General features: G+C 40.7%; 1 protein-coding gene across 5 annotated transcripts in view; it reads left to right on the forward strand.

Annotated features, from left to right (window-relative positions):
* MYT1 (myelin transcription factor 1) overlaps positions 1–18,148 on the forward strand; it is a 58,823-nt gene extending 40,675 nt beyond the window's left edge. For 3 of the 5 annotated variants that reach the window (XM_075276967.1, XM_075276966.1, XM_075276970.1), the window contains 9 exons: positions 1,565–1,627; positions 1,747–1,815; positions 3,591–3,653; positions 7,318–7,401; positions 10,652–10,873; positions 11,331–11,422; positions 13,206–13,309; positions 15,488–15,631; positions 16,927–18,148. In XM_075276967.1, coding sequence (XP_075133068.1) covers positions 1,565–1,627; positions 1,747–1,815; positions 3,591–3,653; positions 7,318–7,401; positions 10,652–10,873; positions 11,331–11,422; positions 13,206–13,309; positions 15,488–15,631; positions 16,927–17,067 — 982 coding nt within the window. In that variant the 3' untranslated portion in view covers positions 17,068–18,148. The remainder of the gene's footprint in view (positions 1–1,564; positions 1,628–1,746; positions 1,816–3,590; positions 3,654–7,317; positions 7,402–10,651; positions 10,874–11,330; positions 11,423–13,205; positions 13,310–15,487; positions 15,632–16,926) is intronic. The other 2 variants (XM_075276965.1, XM_075276969.1) reach the window with 1 other exon arrangement.
* Positions 18,149–18,964: the final 816 nt, after the last annotated feature.

Here is an 18,964-nt window from a genome sequence, read left to right on the forward strand (position 1 = left end):
TTAAAGTAGGTGGAAACTTTTGGTTTGATGATACCTTCCCCAGAAATGTATGATTTACAGTGTTGCTTAAATACAGAGGTTTCACCGGAGCAGTGATTTGCTCCTTTTTAGTGCTCAACTTTTATAGATCTGATAGATTTAGTATTGGGGTAAAAAATATGAAAAGTTTATTGGTGCAGGGATATGAATACAGAAATAAATATCACATTCTCATCCTAACCACAATATAGCTAGGCACTTGACCGTACACTTACCCCATGTCCTTGGATAGATAGATATAGTATAAGCAGGCTGAAAATGCTGCCCGAATCCCCTTTTCTTTCTTGCTAAAATTGCAAAAATTGAATGCGGCCGAGCTGCTACTACTGGCCGGTGTATTGGTCTCTAAGTTCAGGATATAGAAACGCAATGTATGGAAATCACAATTCTTTATTTCATCTTCTTAGTCCTTATCGTCTTTCCTTTTATTTATATTGCCAAACTGGTACAAGTTTCATCAAAAGAACAAATGGATATAACCCCGAACGACTGGTTTTTGGTCACTCTTCTAAGCCCTGCAAAGATTCCTAGGTTGCTTTGTGGATTATTGGTGTTTCCTGCTCCATCTGTCATATCTTCAGAGATATAAACGTCTTGCAGAGAGTCTAGAACTTTAGTTTTATGAATGTGTATGTCTGACAGTAGACGCTTCACAGTTTGTGGCCTTTGGAAGCAGTTGTAGAAAGTAGAGGAATTGTTCCTTTTAACCCAAGAAATTTCCGAACAATCTACTTTTTGAAATGGTAATGTAAGATCTTATACCTTGAACGCCACCTGCCTTGCCCTCCCCCCACGAGTAGACTACAGACGTCTTTATGTGTTTGTCAGTGTCATATCGCCCTCATAAGCTGTTCACCAGCATCCATTGTCCTGATCTGTATGTGTTTTATATCTTGTAAATTGTCACATTTTGGTGTGTGTGGACATGAGCACCTAATGACTGAGTGGCTTAAAGCTTATAGCTAGGACTATGAATATATTGGGCAGCGTGGCAGCAAAGCAAACATGATAAAATGATAGAGCGCAGTCTAATGTTCCTAGTCTTTACCTGGAAAGTGATGAATCAACAGCCGTGGTCGGCAGTGTGACCTAGATACTGTAGGTGTGTAGGAGAGTTGTGGTTACAACCAAAGAATTCATGAGTTATTCCAAGTTGCTTATATTGCCCTTCTCCTCTTACTAATCGTCTTTTAAGATTCTGACTCATTTCTTGATGTTCTTTACCCACCCACTCCAAAGCAGGGTGCACAAGGAATCTATAAGACTTACAACCTTAGCAGGTATTATACACATAATATATATAGACAGCTGAGAAGATCTAATGCGAGTGTCTACAATGCACTGAACTCAGCTTTAGGACAACGTGTGACAATATCAGTTCTGCACAGGGATTATTAAATATATTGGAAAAATGTCATTCCCATGAACTGATAACAAACGTATTGCCACCAGTGGTGTTGGCGTAGCCAGCTTTCCATAGATTGTACTTCTTGTATATATAACATTGCATTTTCTCTGCACACAGCTGCCCTACACCAGGATGTGATGGAAGTGGACACATTACTGGGAATTATGCCTCTCACCGCAGGTTAGACCTCTCTACACTGCTCCTTAGTGCTTTGGCTTGCAGGCTGTTTAGTACTATCCCGCACACCTCTTTTTTTTTTTTATTTTGGCTTATCCAGTTATCTATCTGTTCTCTTTCAGTCTTTCTGGTTGCCCTCTTGCTGACAAGAGTCTCAGAAACCTCATGGCTGCACACTCTGCTGATCTCAAGTATGTTTGCGCTGAGCTGAACTGCTACTACTGCCTTTTCCACTTAACCCTCTCTTCTCCCTTCTGCTTGTCAAAATCTGCTGAGACTGACCAAATGCCGTTGTGGGTCATTTACACCAGAGCAGAAAAAATGCAACATGGAGACGTTACATATTGATTTGTACAAGTGTTTGGCATTTGAGCTCTAAGCAGATTTTGCTTCTTCAAAACTAATCTCTCTACCCTTTGCCAATCCCTGCTTTCCTTATTTGCTACAGAATGGATGGCGAGTATATATTAAACCATGTGCAAAATATAGCAAGCTAGTATAGAGCATGTCCATCTTCCTGCCTCCTGCTGGCTGCTTTTAGTATTGCAAACCTGACAATGTTATTAAAGTAAGGGGGCGTTCACACTACCGTTGGTGTCCGCTCAGCAGTGTCCGTGGCTATTGTCCATACAACATTTTAGCAATGGATACTAGCGGGTCCATTTGTAATTATCCATTCATTTCAATGGGATTTTATCTTGTGTCCTTTAGTGTCCGTTTGTGTACTTTAGTGTCTGTTTACAATCATGTCCGTTTTTTCAAGCGGACAAAAAAAAAGCCTACATGCAGGACTTTTCTGTCCGTTTGAAGAAAGTAAGTGTCCATTTTTTATTTTTTTTTTAAACATTGAGGTCTATGGGCAATGGACATATAACGGACAGTAACTCATAGCCATCTGTTACTGTCTGTTTTTTGTTCGTTATGATAGGTGTCCGTTTTTTGTTTTTTTGTATGAGCGTACACCAACGGTAGTGTGAACCGTACCTAAAGCTGTCACACAAAATGGATAAAAGTAGGTCACGTGTCAGTTTTTTATGGACATTTGCTGTCTGTGTTGATCATGAATAGCACATGATCTTCTTTTCTGTGTACTGTGAACTTTGTGTACTGTCCATGATTGATCTGTTTTTAACGTCAGTGGAAAATGGATCATGTGTTTTTTCTTTTGGTTTGTGAAATATGGACAGCACATGGATGGCATCAATAGACTTTAATGGGCATTCTGCAAAATGGACCAAAAAAAAAGAATGTCTCTTTATCTACTGACAAACAGTCCGTGGAAAAAAAAAAATCTGCTCATTAAGACAATATTGTCTAATAATAGTCAATGAGACCAGGTGCTGATCAATATGCCCAGCACAAGATTGGTGTTATGTATTAGTGTCCATAGATAGGCTAGTTCAATAGCATTTCCAGAGGCTGTGACAACTGTTCCCTGATCTCCTCCATTACTTCATGTAATATAAATGTGCATCTAAAAATATCCCTGTGATCCTGACTGCATTTACACCTTGAATCTGCTCATTATCACCCCGGATAAACAGCCGGATTGTTGTATGAAGCATCTCTGCAGTCTTATGTATACTGAGAACAGTCCACAATTCGGTCTGATCTGAAACACTGTAGCAAACTCTCTGCAGCGAATTTGTGCTGCTTACAGACAGTTGCCTATACTGGACACTATAGTCCAAGATTGAAACAAGAAGCATATGAGAAAGTGGCAGAACTTTTCATTCTACAATAATTAATGAAATACCTTTAAATTAATAAATTGATCTGACATGAATGAACGCTTTAAGTTTCATAGATCTGATCTGATGCCAGTGTCATTACATGTGCCTAACAATTTCCTTACTGTCATTAAAAATTTCATTTCCATCATCTTTTTGGAGAACCATCCAGGGTAGAAGTAATATCTATACCATGTCTTCCCCAATTTTCAAATTGTCTCCCTTTTATTCTCCAGGTGCCCTACCCCAGGATGTGATGGCTCCGGACACATTACAGGGAATTATGCGTCTCATCGGAGGTAAGGACCTCTGGGAATTAGCAGATTTGACAGCTTGTATTTGGTTTTTAGGGTCCATCCTGATTTAAGTAAGAAAATCACACAGGGCAAAGTTTTCCTACAAATTGCATCCAGGCTCTTGAGGCTAGGTTCACATCAGCCCTTTACATTACACCTAAAATCGGAAAAGAGAAAAGTCCTCCAATGAGGCACCATTATAGTTTATGGGGTCTGCAGGTGTCTCTGGATAACTGCTTTTTAAGGGACCAGGCGCTCCGTCTTTCAGCTCCCCATGTGGACCTGAACAACGGGTCCGCAAACGCTAGTTTGAACCTAGAGTAAGTATATTATATATGCAGTAAAAAGAATTGTGAAAACTATTCTAGGCTGAGGCCCCATGTTGCGGAAATGCAGTCAGGAGTGGATTGAGCAGACGGTAGAAGTATAAGGGTGCATTCACACGATGTAACGTGCCGCATGATCTGGCATGTATACGGCGTATGAGAGTTTGTAAATGCTCCCATTGATTTCAATGTGAGTTAGGATCGTATACGCCGCATTATTTTGTGGCCGCAAAATAACGCGGCATATACGATCCTAACTACCATTGAAATCAATGGGAGCGTTTACGGCGCGCAAACTCTCACACGCCGTATACGTGCCAGATCACGCGGAACGTTACATCATGTGAACGCACCCTAAGAGCTTCCTAGATATTTCCCATTGCTTAGGCTCAAAAAAGCAACAAAAAAAGCTGTGTTTCTGCAACTTGGGGCCTCAGCCTTAGGGTGCATTCACACTACGTTTACGGCAGCTTATTCTGAACGTAAAACACGTTCAGAATAAGCGGCGTATAAAGCAGCTCCATTCATTTCTATGGGAGCCGGCATGCGAGCGCTCTCCATAGAAATGAATGGGCTGCTTCTTTCACTGCAAGCAGTCCCATTGAAGTAAATGGGAAGTGCCGGCGTGTACGGCTCGGCATAAGCAGAGCTTGCCGTATATGCCAGCACTTCCCATTCACTTCAATGGGACTGCACGGAGTGAAAGAAGCAGCCCATTCATTTCTATGGAGAGCGCTCGCATGCCGGCTCCCATAGAAATGAATGGAGCTGCTTTATACGCCGCTTATTCTGAACGTGTTTTACGTTCAGAATAAGCTGCCGTAAACGTAGTGTGAATGCACCCTTAGGCTAAGGCTCCACGTAGCAAGGTGCAACAAAAAAAATGCTGTGGAAAGAAATGCACTGGAAACAATTCACTTTTTCTTGCAGTGTGTAGATGGGATTAGCTAGAATCCAATCCACTTTGTAGGAAGTGTAAAACGCTGCATTTACGCAACATCGGGCTCCAGTCTTAGGCCAGGGGGCTTCATGTGGTGTAAATGCTGCAGTTTGCTCGTTGTGGAAATACAGCGGAAAAAAAACACAGCATTTTACAGTCACTGCAAGAAGGATGCAATTCTAGGAAATCCCATCCACACCTTGCGGAAAAATACGTGCAATGGACATGCTGTGGTTTCCAAAACCGCTGCGGTTTTGGAAATCACAGCAAGTCAATTATACTTACGGAAATGCTGACAGTCTCCCCATAGGTATAATTGAAGCAGAAAGAGGAAACCTCTGCAGAATTTCTGTGAAAAACGCTGCAGGGAAAAACTGTGATGTGTTGCCTCTGCATTTTTTCTGCCAACTCTTTTTGCACCTCTGCGGCTCACTACATGGGGTTTTAGACTTAGGCTAAGGCCCTACATGGCATCCCACCGCAAAAAAGCGCTTCAAGAAGAACCGCAGCAGCAACACATTGAGGTTCTTCCTGCAATGGTTTGTACAGAAAGTTTGCAGAGGTCTCCTCTACGGACGTTCTGTTTCAAATATACCTATTGAGAAACTGCCGGCGTTTCCGTATGTCTAATTGACGTACTGCGATTTCCAAAACCGCAACCTTTTTGGAAATCGAAACGTGTCTACTGCATGTATTTTTCCGGAAGGTCTGGATGGGATTCACAATTTCCCCAGCACCTCAGAAGTCCTGCAGACAAAAGTCCATGGCGGACTGAAATGTTTGGGTACTATTATAGAAGCTGTATCTTGTCAACATGCTGTGTGAACAAGTGTCTTTATTATATATTGGAATAAAGTTTTCTTGATATTCAACCTGTTGGAGGGCTGAAGTACTACTCTAAATTCTGTAGGTATAATTGACATGCTGCAGTTTCCAAAATCGTGCCAGTTTTGGAATTCGCCACGCGTCCACAGCACTATTTTTATCACACTTTGCTCTGATTGTAAAATGCTGCAATTTTTTTTCCACAATGGGCAAATCCCAGCATTTACGTCATGTGGGGCCCCAGCCTTAGGGGGCATTCACACGATGTAACACCGCGCTGATCCTTGCACGATAACTCGCGTAAGAATCAGCACTGCAAAAAAGAATCCTATTGACTTCAATGGGAGGCTTTTTAACCCATGGATTTCAATGTGTGTCGCGCGTTAAACGGAACCCATTGAAGTTAATGGGATTCTGTTTTGCAGCGCCGATTCTTATGCGAGTTATCGTGCAATAATCAGTGCCGCGTTACATTGTGTGAATGCCTCCTTAGGCCGGGGCCCTACGGGACGCTGCTGGAAAAATTGTGGCGTTTTACAGTGCAAGCAAAGGGGATGGGATTCATGCAAATCCCATGCCCACTTTGTGAAAAGAAACGCAGTGCTGTAGATATAATCCGAAGAGAAAGTCCACAGAGGAAAACTCTGTGAACTTTCTCTTAAAAGCGCTGCAGAAAGAACCGCAATGCGTTCACACAGCGATTCTTTCCACTTTAGTGCTGTGATTACGGCCCGTGGGGCCTTAGTGTTGGAGAGTTTTTTGGGTGGATAAAACATGCTTACAAACAGCTGGGTTTAACAGGATGGGTTGAAATAATAAAAGGAGAAGTAATAATCTTACCAACCTCCTCCGTTCTGACAGTGCCGGTGTCACCCACTGCTTTCTGTTTCTTGAAACAGGAAATGAACAATCACTGGCAGCGGCAGTGACCAACTTTAGCAAGTGACTGACTAAGTGGCAATTCTTGTGTGTTGAGAGGGATCAGCAGGGGGCCTGAGTAACCTTGTAATGGAAGCAGAGAGCTTCTTTTTTTATAACCAATTCTGAGCCACTTGTAAAGTTTTTCCAGAAAACCCTTCAAATTGACTAAGGCCTTCACTGTAGAATCCCTCCAATTTAGTAAGTGGAGCTGATCCTAGGGCTCTCCAATGTACAAAACTGTCACTTTAGCCACTTATGGATTATCACTAGCATAGCGCTCTAATATTTATGCTTCAAAAATATGGACAATAAAATGTTTTTACCAAAAAATTTCCAGCTGCTCGTTGTAAAATTCTACAACCATACTGATAATAAATGTGTTTTTGATGTCATTCTAAGATGCCACATCTTCAGTGCATTGTGTAAAATCCTTCCAAGTAACATCTTTATGAATTGATGCTGTTCCTAATTGTTATCCATAGAGCGCGGTGTATAATTTCCCCAGGGGACTTGGCACTTCTATTGGTTTGTTTGCTATCACGCTCTCCATACAGCTTGACTGAGGCCAGTCAGGTGAACAGGCTGGGAATAGGTTGTACGGTGTATCTGAACTGAGCATATGGCAGTAATTACATCCTCTTCTATGAATTTATAGCTTGTCAGGTTGTCCTCGTGCCAAGAAAAGCGGAATGAAAGTTACACCCACTAAGGATGACAAGGACGACCCAGAGCTAATGAAGTGAGTACAACCCGAGCATGTGATGAGAAGAATATAGGAATCTATACGAGACAAAATCATGTAGAGTGATTGCAGTGGAAAAGTCTATGTGATTGTTTTCTGTACCTATTACTGAGAAGCCCTGCAGGCAGCCATTGGCAAACACATCAGAATTACATCACCGACGTATATGATAATAGAAGGAGGCAACCTTCTTATCAGACCAAGTACAAGTCAATTTTACTGTGCCTATCAACAAAACTCCCCCAACAGTGCCAAAATTCTCATGTATCTGTAGCGCCCCCTTACAGATTATCACAGCAGGACCGCCATATTTACAATTACTCTTCATTAGTGGACATTAGCCTGACAATAGCCAATTAGCCTAACAAAGTATCCTTCATGAGTATGAGGATACAGCATGGCCTTGGGGTTTATCACTGTAAGGCCATGAATTCCATTAGAAAAACACAAATTAGACATCAAATGACTGAAAATATATACAAGTGTTGTCAGTCACTGTAAGGGAGAAGGCGGGTACAGTAAAATGACTATTGAAACATTATAGAAAGAAATACAGAATTTAAATTAGTATATATTATTCCAATAACATGATTGTCATTTATCTAGCTTTCCATCTTTTATCTATTTGAAAGACAGGACATAGACAGAAAATCCAGCAAAAAGAGTAAATGTTTGTTTAGCCCATATCAGTGCAATACTAGGAGAAAGGACTAATAAAGCTTTACTTGTTTTTCATTGGATTTCGCAGATATTCTGCAATTCCTTATATTTATTTGGATTTTAAATAAATGGACAAAAAATAGGACATGATCTAAAAACCTCAGTTAAAAAACAGATTTATTCCAAAAAGTTTCAAGCCTTACACCATACAGTAAGTCTATCTCACCTGAGAATGTTATAAGGACCATCTTGAGAAAGACCTATGGCGTGAGGACCTAGATACAGTGATAAATATAATAAATAGTTAAATAATCATATTAGATAGATTAGACAGATAAATATATAGATAGAAGTATTAAATAAGTGGATGAATGGATAGATAGATAGATAGGAGATAGATAGATAGATAGATAGATAGATAGATAGATAGATAGATAGATAGTAATTGTATTGGTAAATAGATATTAGTTGTATAGCTAGTAGTAATAAAAATATTAAATATAGGTAGGTATATACACTCACCGGCCACTTTATTAGGTACACCATGCTAGTAACGGGTTGGACCCCCTTTTGCCTTCAGAACTGCCTCAATTCTTCGTGGCATAGATTCAACAAGGTGCTGGAAGCATTCCTCAGAGATTTTGGTCCATATTGACATGATGGCATCACACAGTTGCCGCAGATTTGTCGGCTGCGTATAATACATAAGTAGATATGACTTAACTGGATAAATAGATATGAGGGTGATAGATAGATAGATGGATAGATAGATAGATAGATAGATAGATAGATAGATAGACAATAGATAGATAGATAGACGATGGATAGATAGATAGATAGATAGATAGATAGATAGATAGATAGGAGATAGATAGATAGATAGATAGATAGATAGATAGATAGATAGATAGAGATAGGAGATAGATAGATAGATTAGATTAGATTACGTAGATAAATAGAGATATAAATATTAGATAATTGATATGAGATAGATAGATTGATAGATATTAGAAAGATATAGATAATTGATATGAAATAGAGAGATTTGACATAGATAAATAGAGATATAGATACAGTATTGTATAGATATAGTTGAGATAGATTTTATTCCTTTAAAATGACATCTAATAACATACTCAGATTTGTATGAGCCACCCATCGCTTTGTATAGAATATTCCGTTTATCTGTAAGTTATTCTCCAATCCTTTGTGGGGGTGTCACCTTGAAAAGCATTTTGAAAAGCATTTACATCTTTGGAGAACTGTGTACACCAAGGGTGATCAGAGACGGAAATGAAAAATGAAATGCATTTAAATCCCAGCTCCCATCGGCAGCGAGCAACAGTCACTATGGTAAAAGTGTTGCGCAACAGCGACATATTTATAATCTCCTGTGGCTGCAAAGTGCATATTGTCACTGGGTGGTAGGCAACTGGTCTTCTATCAATAGTTACCCCCAGCAGTTGGGCTAAGCATTCTGGAATGGAAGCTATTCTGTCGCTCTGTCAGGGTATTACAGGCTGCTTGGAAGAAGGCTGAGCTCTGCTGCCACCCACTGAGAGAAGAGCAATTCAGTATCCATCACTGTGTTAATCATTCTTCAAATACACGACACCAGATGTTAAACCAAGTCCTTCTCTTTACAATTATCCCAAATGGGAAGAACTGACGACAAACAGCCTTTCTGCTTTCATATCCACATTCATCCTGGAAGGGGTTAACTTGGAGCAGACAGATGTTTGACATTATTTAATACTATTGCAGAGATGTAATAAAAGTTGTATGAAGGCACATAAGGCAGGTAGCATAAGTGCCATAAAGGTGTGATAGAGGAGCGGGCTCTCTCCCCGGAGGATTTACTAATTTGTTCCTCGATGTAGCAACACACAGCTTTCTTATAAATTTTCGGAGGTTCCTGCTGGTGAGGATATTAGGAGAAAATTGCGCTGCATTTACAGACAATTAAAATCAAGATCAGCATTTTTTTTTTTTACATAAGAATTACACCAGGCCTGTTCTTCATCTTCAGAGAACAGTTTTTACAAATAAACCAATTACGTGCAGCAAGTAAAGCGAGATGTAAAGCTGAACCGTCGCTTAGACCGCACCAAACAATTGATATGCCAAAAGCCAGTGGTAACAATCTGTGAACTGGGACCTCATCTGATCACTATTTGGGTATATTCACATGGAACAGATTATGTTTGGGGGCGTCCCAATGAAAATTTTTAAGCCACACCCTCCTCACATGGTACATGGTCCTGTTTTATGGCCCCCACACAGTACATTGCCCTCTTTTATGGCCACCAAAACAGTATGATGCAGCCTTTTATGGCCCCCACATTACATTGCCCCTTTTATGGCCCCCACATGGAATATTACCCCCTTTTATGCCCCCAAACAGTATAACAGCAATGTTATGGCATTTACATAGTGAGGGTGATATAAACATGCAAAAAGAACCTCAAGTTTTTTGTGCCAATTGCAAAAATGCGTTTTTTATGACAGTTTTATGGCATGGACAGATAAACCTCGCTCAGTACATTTAAAAAAATATATCTTAATGCTTATTTTCCATTCTTCTCAGGTGCCCAGTTCCAGGCTGTGATGGACTTGGACATATTAGTGGCAAATACGCTTCTCACCGCAGTGCGTCCGGCTGTCCTCTAGCTGCTCGGAGACAGAAGGAAGGTACTCTAAATGGATCTGCATTCTCTTGGAAATCTCTGAAAAATGAAGGTCCTACTTGCCCAACTCCAGGCTGTGATGGATCAGGTCATGCCAACGGAAGCTTCTTAACTCATAGGAGGTAAAAAATTATTGCTGTTCTATAGGTGTGTAGTAAGGAGGGTGTGTTTGGCTGGTCTTACACCACCGTAATGTAAGTCCGCAAATGGTCCGCAATTGAGGGTTTTCAATTGAGGACCATTTGCAGACACATTATATTCAATGTGGCCTCTTACACCACCGGATATTTTATCTGTTGTGTGCCGGGCTGCAACCGTGGTCCACAATTTATAGGACATGTCCGTAATGGTCGTGAATTGCGGCACTGCACGGACTCGCCCATAGAACTCTATGGGCGAGTGCGGCAGGACACGGACATCTGCGGAGCCTGTGTTGCCGATCAGCAACTTGCGGACTGTACATTCAATATGGTCGTGTAAGACCAGCCTTTTATAATGGTCCTTCTGTATGTATACAGTCAGTCTATTCAATCTCATCTTTACACAGATTGGTACTGAACTAACTGACCATTTCTTTAGTTTGTCAGGTTGTCCGCGAGCCTCTTTTGCTGGGAAAAAGGGAAAACTCTCAGGGGATGAGCTTCTTGGAACAAAATTCAAGACCAGTGATGGTAAGTAAATACCAGTCTGTGGAAAGAATTTGTTGAGCAAATATGTAGTAAAACAAATACCCCACCACCACCCAGAAATGTTTTACCACATATGCAGACATAAGCCCTAGATTTCAATATTATATGATATTTTTTCCTGGAAATTGGACTGTTGAGAAAAAGGTAATGCGGTGACTGAGAAATAAGAAATGAAGAGTGGTGTAGCCCAGTAGACACATCACTGCAAAAAGTCAAGACCGGTTCCCCACGGGTCGGAAATAGAGACATTTTACAGTAACTGCAAAGTGGATGGATTTTTTCGAATCCCCAGCCCACATTGCGTTAAAATTGTGGCACGGGCACGCTGTGATTTCCAAAAACAGCGCGGTTTTGGAAATCACAGCATTTCAATTATATCTATGGAAATGCTGGCAATTTCCCCATAGATATAAGTTGGAAAATAAAATCAGCGGAGGAAAACTCAGTGAACTTTCTGTTTAAAGCGCTGTGGGAAGAACCGTGATGTGTTGCTGCCGCGGTATTTCCCTCAGTGCTTTATAGCTGCGGGTCGTCCCGTGGCGCCTTAGCCTAATGGAGTTTTTCAGATTATTATTTTTTTTCGATGACCCTTAGGACAGATCTTCAAGACCTGATCAGTGAGGGTGAGCGACACCCACCCTCTGTTCAGGACTTCTGCTGCTAGGCTCAGTACTACATAGTCTACAGAGCTCGAAACAGATAGCTCCCTACATTCACATTCACTAATGTCACATGGTTACTGTACAATTTATGAAGCTATCTGGTCTTTACACTGTATAGTACCGGGCATGGCAGCTTATCAGTGCAAGGGGAAATATTGATGGCATAAACTAATGATAGTCCAAAGAAAAAATCTAGAAAACCCTTTTAGGCTAAGGCCCCATGGGCCATATCCACAGCACTAAAGCACTGTGGGAAGAACCGCTGTGTGATCGCATTGCGTTCTTTCCGCAGCATTTTTCAAAGAAAGTGCACAAAGTTTTCCTCTTTCTCTTAACACTATATCTACGGGAAAGCCACTGGCGTTTCCGTAGATATAATTGACATGCTGCGATTTGCAAAACCGCAACGGCCTTGCAAATCGCAGTGTGTCTGCGATGCGATCTTTTCTGCAGAGTGGGGATGGGATTCACATGAATCCCATCCACTTTGCCTACACTGTACAACGCTGAGATTTTACCTGCAGCGTCTCCGCTGTCGGCAAATCGCGGCGTTTCCGGTCCGTGGGGCCCCGGCCTTACACTGGTGCCTACCCTGGAGTAAACGCTGCTGATTGCATGCGGGGGAAACACCGCAGAAAAAAAATGCAGTGTTTTTTTCTAACAAATCCCATCCACACATTGCAGGCAAAACGCGACATGCTGTGATTTCCAAAACCTTTGCACTTAAGGAAATCGTAGCATGTGAATTATAGCTACGGAAACGCCAGAAGTTTCCCTATAGGTATAACTGAAGCAGAAAGTCCGCAGAGCCCAGACTTCGCTGCGGGAAAAACAGTGAAGCAATGCCGCCGCAGTTTTGGAAATTGCAGTATGTCAATTATACATATGGAAACGCCAGCGCTTTCCCTATAGGTATAACTGAAGCAAAAAGTTCACAGAGGAAAACTGAAAACTTTCTGTGAAAATCGCTGCTTGAAAAACTACAATGCGTTGCTGCCACTGTTTTTCCCACAGTGATTTTTTTGCTACAGCCCGCAACATGGGGCCTTAGCCTTAAAGTCACTATTATGTATCAATATAAAATCTGTTTTGTTTTTTTTCAGTTTTAGAAAATGATGAGGAAATCAAACAGCTCAACAAGGAAATAAATGAGCTTACAGAATCCAATACAGAGATGGAAGCTGACATGGTGAACCTACAATCTCAGGTCAGTGCTTTGTCCTATTTGTTTTTGCCCATCAGCATACATTAATTCTCTGAACATTAACAAGCAGAGTAATCTAATGTAATCTAATCTGATGTTTTATGCTGACTGCAATTAAATTATCTTACTTTATTCAGTCTTCAACCCAAGCTTCAAATTTCTCAGAATTTAAGTTGAACCCACATATACTATTTTGCCAAATATACAGTTACAAATATGCTATAGCACGATACAAACATATTTCACTTAAAGGTGTATTCCAATAGTAACTAGAGATGTTCAAGGTTCGATATTCGTTTCGAGTAGCCCCTCAATATTCGACTACTCGTATCGAATATCGAACCCTATTATAGTCTATGGGGGGGAACATGCTCGTTTCAGGGGTAGGCAACGTTCGATCAAATTATACTTACCAAGTCCACGAGTAAGGGTCGGGCTGGATCCTCCGAGAAGTCTTCTTCGTGCAGCTTCCCCGCGACGTCTTCCGGCTCTTCATTCACTCTGCTAGGCATCGGGCCTGGGCAGAGCCGACTGCGCATGTCCGTACTACAAGCGGACATGCGCAGTCAGCTCTGCCCAGGCCCGATGCCTGGCAGAGTGAATGAAGAGCCGGAAGACGCCGCGGGAAAGCTGCACGAAGAAGACTTCTAAAGGTAGGAGAAGAACCAGCGTTGATTGGCCGACTGTATAGCATTCGGCCAATCAATGCTGGTTCTGCATCGAACTTTTACATTCGAACAGCGAGTGGTACTCGATCGAGTACGAGTATTTCGAATACCGTAGTATTCGATCGAATACCTACTCGATCGAGTACTACTCGCTCATCTCTAGTAGTAACAAGTTATCTTTACCCAATGTGCAGGTGATAACTGGTAGATCAGTGGGGGAATCTGTATGTTCGAATCCCCAACAATCTTGAGACATGTTCTGAGAGCTGTATTTGAGCAGAGAGGAAACTCGGAACCACCATTCTTGGGATCTGTGAGGGTCCCAACAGTCAGAGCCCCAACTAATCAGGCAGTGAATAGGGATAACATGTTGTTATTGGTATGGCCCTTTAACTATATCATCTTACTGAATATTACTTTTCTATACAATGCTATTTTTATATTACGTTGGACCAGGTATCAAACATATTATGCATACCTCCGAACTTTCAAATGAGTGAAAAAGGGACAGCATATTCAACAAATGTATCAAATAAAACTTCCACCTATCCCTACCCATATCCTTCTCGACCCCACCCATTCCCACAGTATAATGCCACCTTGTGGCCCAACAGAAAAATGCCCAAACAAATCATGTTCTCCAGTTTCTAGTGATATCACTACATTGCCACTGCCTGCTTCCAAGCTGCCAGGAGAAGACAGGGACTGAATGGTGAGGCAGAGAGCGGACAGCTTGTTGTTTCACCATTGTACTAAACTCCATCTGTGTCCTCTAGTGAGGCTGGGACATACCTCCCGCAACCTAGGACAGCAGAACAGATCCCAAAATAAAGGAGTGTTACGCTGAATCCAGGTGGGATCAGAGGTTGGATACCTATTCTGTGAGATCTCTCTAGGTCCATATCAGAGAAGAATTTTTAAGTGCTGCCAGCATTCAGCTCATTGCACCTTTTTTGTAGGATAAAAGATGCAATATAGTTGGCATCATATCATTGATGTGTTTATTGGTGGTCAGCACTCATTCTATACATTGTATCTGCAGGAGGAAATGAGCCTTGAAGGCCCTTTCAGACAGCCTGATATGCAGGACCTTTATCAGGAACAAAAGTTCCAAGGAAAGCTTCTTCATTGTAATTGCCCTGTCTATCTGACCAACAAGCAAATGCTGGCTGCTCAGCTGATCACATCTTTCATTCAGGATAAAGGGTGCAGATTATGAGAATCACATCGGCCTGTGTAAATAGAGCGGTGCTGGCAAAAACATGTGCAGCTATTGGTTATTGGCCGTACATTCACTTTGCATTGGCCTATGTAATAGATCGGTGTAAACAAGCAGTAATTGACAATTGCTGCAGATCGGGCTGTCTAAGAGGACCCTCGTACCTATCTAGATGTCATACCGTCTGACTATGTGTGTGTGTCTATATATATATATATATATATATATATATATATATATATATATATATATATATATTCTTGACAATACTGAATACACTTTCATTACAAACAGATAACAACAATGGAGAAGAACCTGAAGAACATTGAAGAGGAGAATAAGGTTATAGAGGAGCAGAATGAGGCCCTGTTTGTAGAACTTTCTGGGCTAAGTCAGGCACTCATACGAAGTCTTACCAATATCCGCCTTCCACACATGGTGAGCTTGTCCCATCTGTCTGCCTAGTTGCTGAATATTTATGCTCCATTTTATTGCCTCACATTTGTGGGGATGTTCAAAAATACTTATTTAACAATTTCGCTTTAGCGATTCCAGCAAAGCCACCTCCTTGCAGCTCTCTGTGTATTCTCGGGTAGTCGGAGGTTTATTGAATTCTCCAAGAACAGTATTACTCTTTCTCCTTTAGCTAGTCAGAGGCGTTGAGCTAATGGATAACAGTCATACTATTTTAGAAGAAAGCGACTAAGATTTTTGTTTGGCTTGTTTCCTTTCTTGAAGTAGGTTTTCTTCCATCGCCATTCAGCAATCCTAGCAGCTTGCCCCAACTTTATTGTTAGATTCGTGTGCCTGTTGATTCACGTAGTACTAGTAAGGGTGAGAAGGGACCAGAACTAAAGTAATAATGGCGTCATAGAAAACAGCATCTTCTTCAGCTTCATGAATATAGCATATGACAGCGAGTCTGTGAATGTCTACATGTTTAAGGTTCCAATATGGAATGTGCAACCTTCTGGACTGGGGAGGTGGATAGTAAAAGAAAAATGTGTGGAAAGGAAAGCAAGTTGTGGTCAGATAAAAATACAGGGGTGTTTGCGATTATATCCAGAACAAAGGTGGATGAAAATGAGGTCCAGCATGTGTTCCTCTTTGTGGGTGGCTGTGGAGGGCCACTGAGAGAGGCTAAGGGAGGAAGCAAGTGATGAGCTTTCAGCAGCTGAATGGGATACATCAATGGGGATGGAAGAATAGTTTACAAGAGATATAGAGCTTGTGAATGTCCGTAAGTTTTTGTCAAACATAACGTATTCCATAGTGCACCATGGAAGGAAAATGCAGGGGGTAGAGGTACAGAGATCAGGTATCTAGGCTGGAAATATAAGAGGTTGCAGAATTTGATGGCGATTGATCAGTGATAGGAGGGAGATGTGGTGATGGAGATTTGCTGAGGTGACCCAGGGTTAGTAGATATGTCCCCAGCAGCAAGGAGAGGCAGTGATAGAGATAATAGGTGGGTTGGATGTGAGGTCTTTTATGGTCAGGGATGCAGAGATGAATAAATCTTTGCTGGGTGTAGTGGTATGGGGGTACTAGAGGAATTTTAGGAATTGTGTGACAGTAACTGTGATTGTTTATTATTAAGTTAATATTAAAATGTTGAAAGGTCTCTTCTGTTCACTTCTGGTACAATTCAATTGTTCACTTAGGAGCATTTATATGCATTTTTTGATTGGAGGAATTTTATTGTATTACTCATTTATTCATTCTTTTTACAGGAACCAATCAGTGAACAGAACTTTGATGCCTATGTGACTACCCTGACTGATATGTACAGTAACCAAGAGTGTTACCAAAACCCAGAGAACAAAGCATTGCTTGAGAGTATCAAGCAGGCGGTCAAAGGTATCCAGGTGTAATGAGGGGATATGAGGACACTCCCATCTAGTATTCAGGTTCACAAGCCTTGTGCTCTGTGCATTGAATCACAAACTTAATGGACCAAAATGAATTAAGAAAATAAATCCAAAAAAAAAAAAAGCTGGACAAAGACTGAACTTACAAATGTATATGGAAGCCAGGTAGGAAGTTTAGGCACATCCAAAAAAAATAAATAAAAAGAGGTGTCGCTTACCTGCAATTGGCAGCAACAACTGACTGTGAATGGGCCCACTTGTCCAATTATAGTGTGTAAAGACACAAAGGAGTCAATTCTCTACAGCAAATCCCTGAGGTTTGAACATGGACCAAACTCAACCAGAAGACAAAATGGAAGCTTTATCTCTGCTGACTCTCTGTCTGGGCCATTTCACTCCTTGTGTCTATTGAGAAATCACCTGGCAGGAGAAGACAAAAGACAAGTATTACGAGAAGAGCCGTAACTATTTTTTCTTTTCTTTTTTTTGTTTTTCACAAGAAACATTTGAAGAGCAGTTCTTTAATTCCAACAGAAGCGCAAAGGATTAAAGGTTCTCAGGGAAAGCTTTTGGAGTTACCAACTGCATAGTCCAATTTTTTTTGTGTCTTAACCCTAGTGTAAGCAGTTGGAGGTCAGAAACTCGCTATAAAATGCATGAGAACTGTCTATGAAACGCGTTGGTTGTTGACCACTTTGGCAGTAAAGGATGGACAGCTTGTGTCATGTTACAGTATCTATAATTTTTTGGAATTGTGTTATGTCTTCGTCCCTAGTGTGCTGCAGTGCAAGATATGTATAGCAGGTGAGATTTATACACCCTTCATAATGGTGGTGTGCCTTTAGGGGTTGGTGTTTGGCTAATCCTTTCCAAAATTTGGCATAACCATGCATTGTGACCACTTTGAACATGGCTGTATAAATTTTTGCTGCACTTGACATGCTGAAGTCTCACGTGCTGAGGTGTAAATTTATTTTTGGGAACGTATTTATTGTGAACACAGGGAATATTTTATGTCTTTTTTAATTTATCGTCTGAAAAAAAAAAATGACAGATTATTTTTTAAAACCCCATAGTAGAGCTATAAGTCAACCACAAGAAGCCCTGGCAAAAAACAAAACAAAAAGAAAACTGTACTATCCAGGCAACCTGTTTCAAGTTATTATTTTATTAAGTTATTAGTTATTATGGAAAAAAGTTCTTCTTATACTCAACACATTTCTGAACTGGACCCAAGCATTTTCTTTATTTTTTTGATAAATGTGTGCATCAGAAAATGGTAATCTTAAGAACAGGAAAAAAAAAAAAAAGTAAACAGAGGAGTAAACATATTTATCCTTAGTTTTTAATAAATTATTATATGGAGATGCACTATCGCACACTGCTAAAGCATACTGGAATAATATAATCCATCTGACCACATCTTATATCCTTATCCACATTTTCCTGGAATTTTTTTTTATAGTAATAATCCACTGAATGACATGCAGCACAAAAAAGGTTCAGCGTGCTTTACACTTATCATTGTGCACTTTAAGACCATTGCGGATTCCAAGTAATAGCCAGTAAAAAAAAAAAATCAACTAGTGCACTGAGGCTTTCCGTGGAAATTCTGTACACAGTTGCTTTTTATACTGCAGAATATTAGCAGGGAATACTCAAACTGTAGTACCGGGCGCATAGAACTCTTAATTTCTTCAGAAAAAAATTCTAGATTTCAAGGCATTGAAAATTTGATGTATTTTGCAAATTCATATCATAGCCCTGCTTGTGTAAATAAGCCCCTCCCTGTTTGTGAATGCATACCAGTTTAGTATATTACCTATAGAACAGCTGCACTTCCACGGAAACACTATAGATGTAGATTTTAATTATTGTGTAAATTATTTAATTTTGGTAA

This window comes from Leptodactylus fuscus, chromosome 6 (assembly GCF_031893055.1).
Source record: "Leptodactylus fuscus isolate aLepFus1 chromosome 6, aLepFus1.hap2, whole genome shotgun sequence".
In the NCBI taxonomy this organism is placed as follows: Eukaryota; Metazoa; Chordata; class Amphibia; order Anura; family Leptodactylidae; genus Leptodactylus; species Leptodactylus fuscus.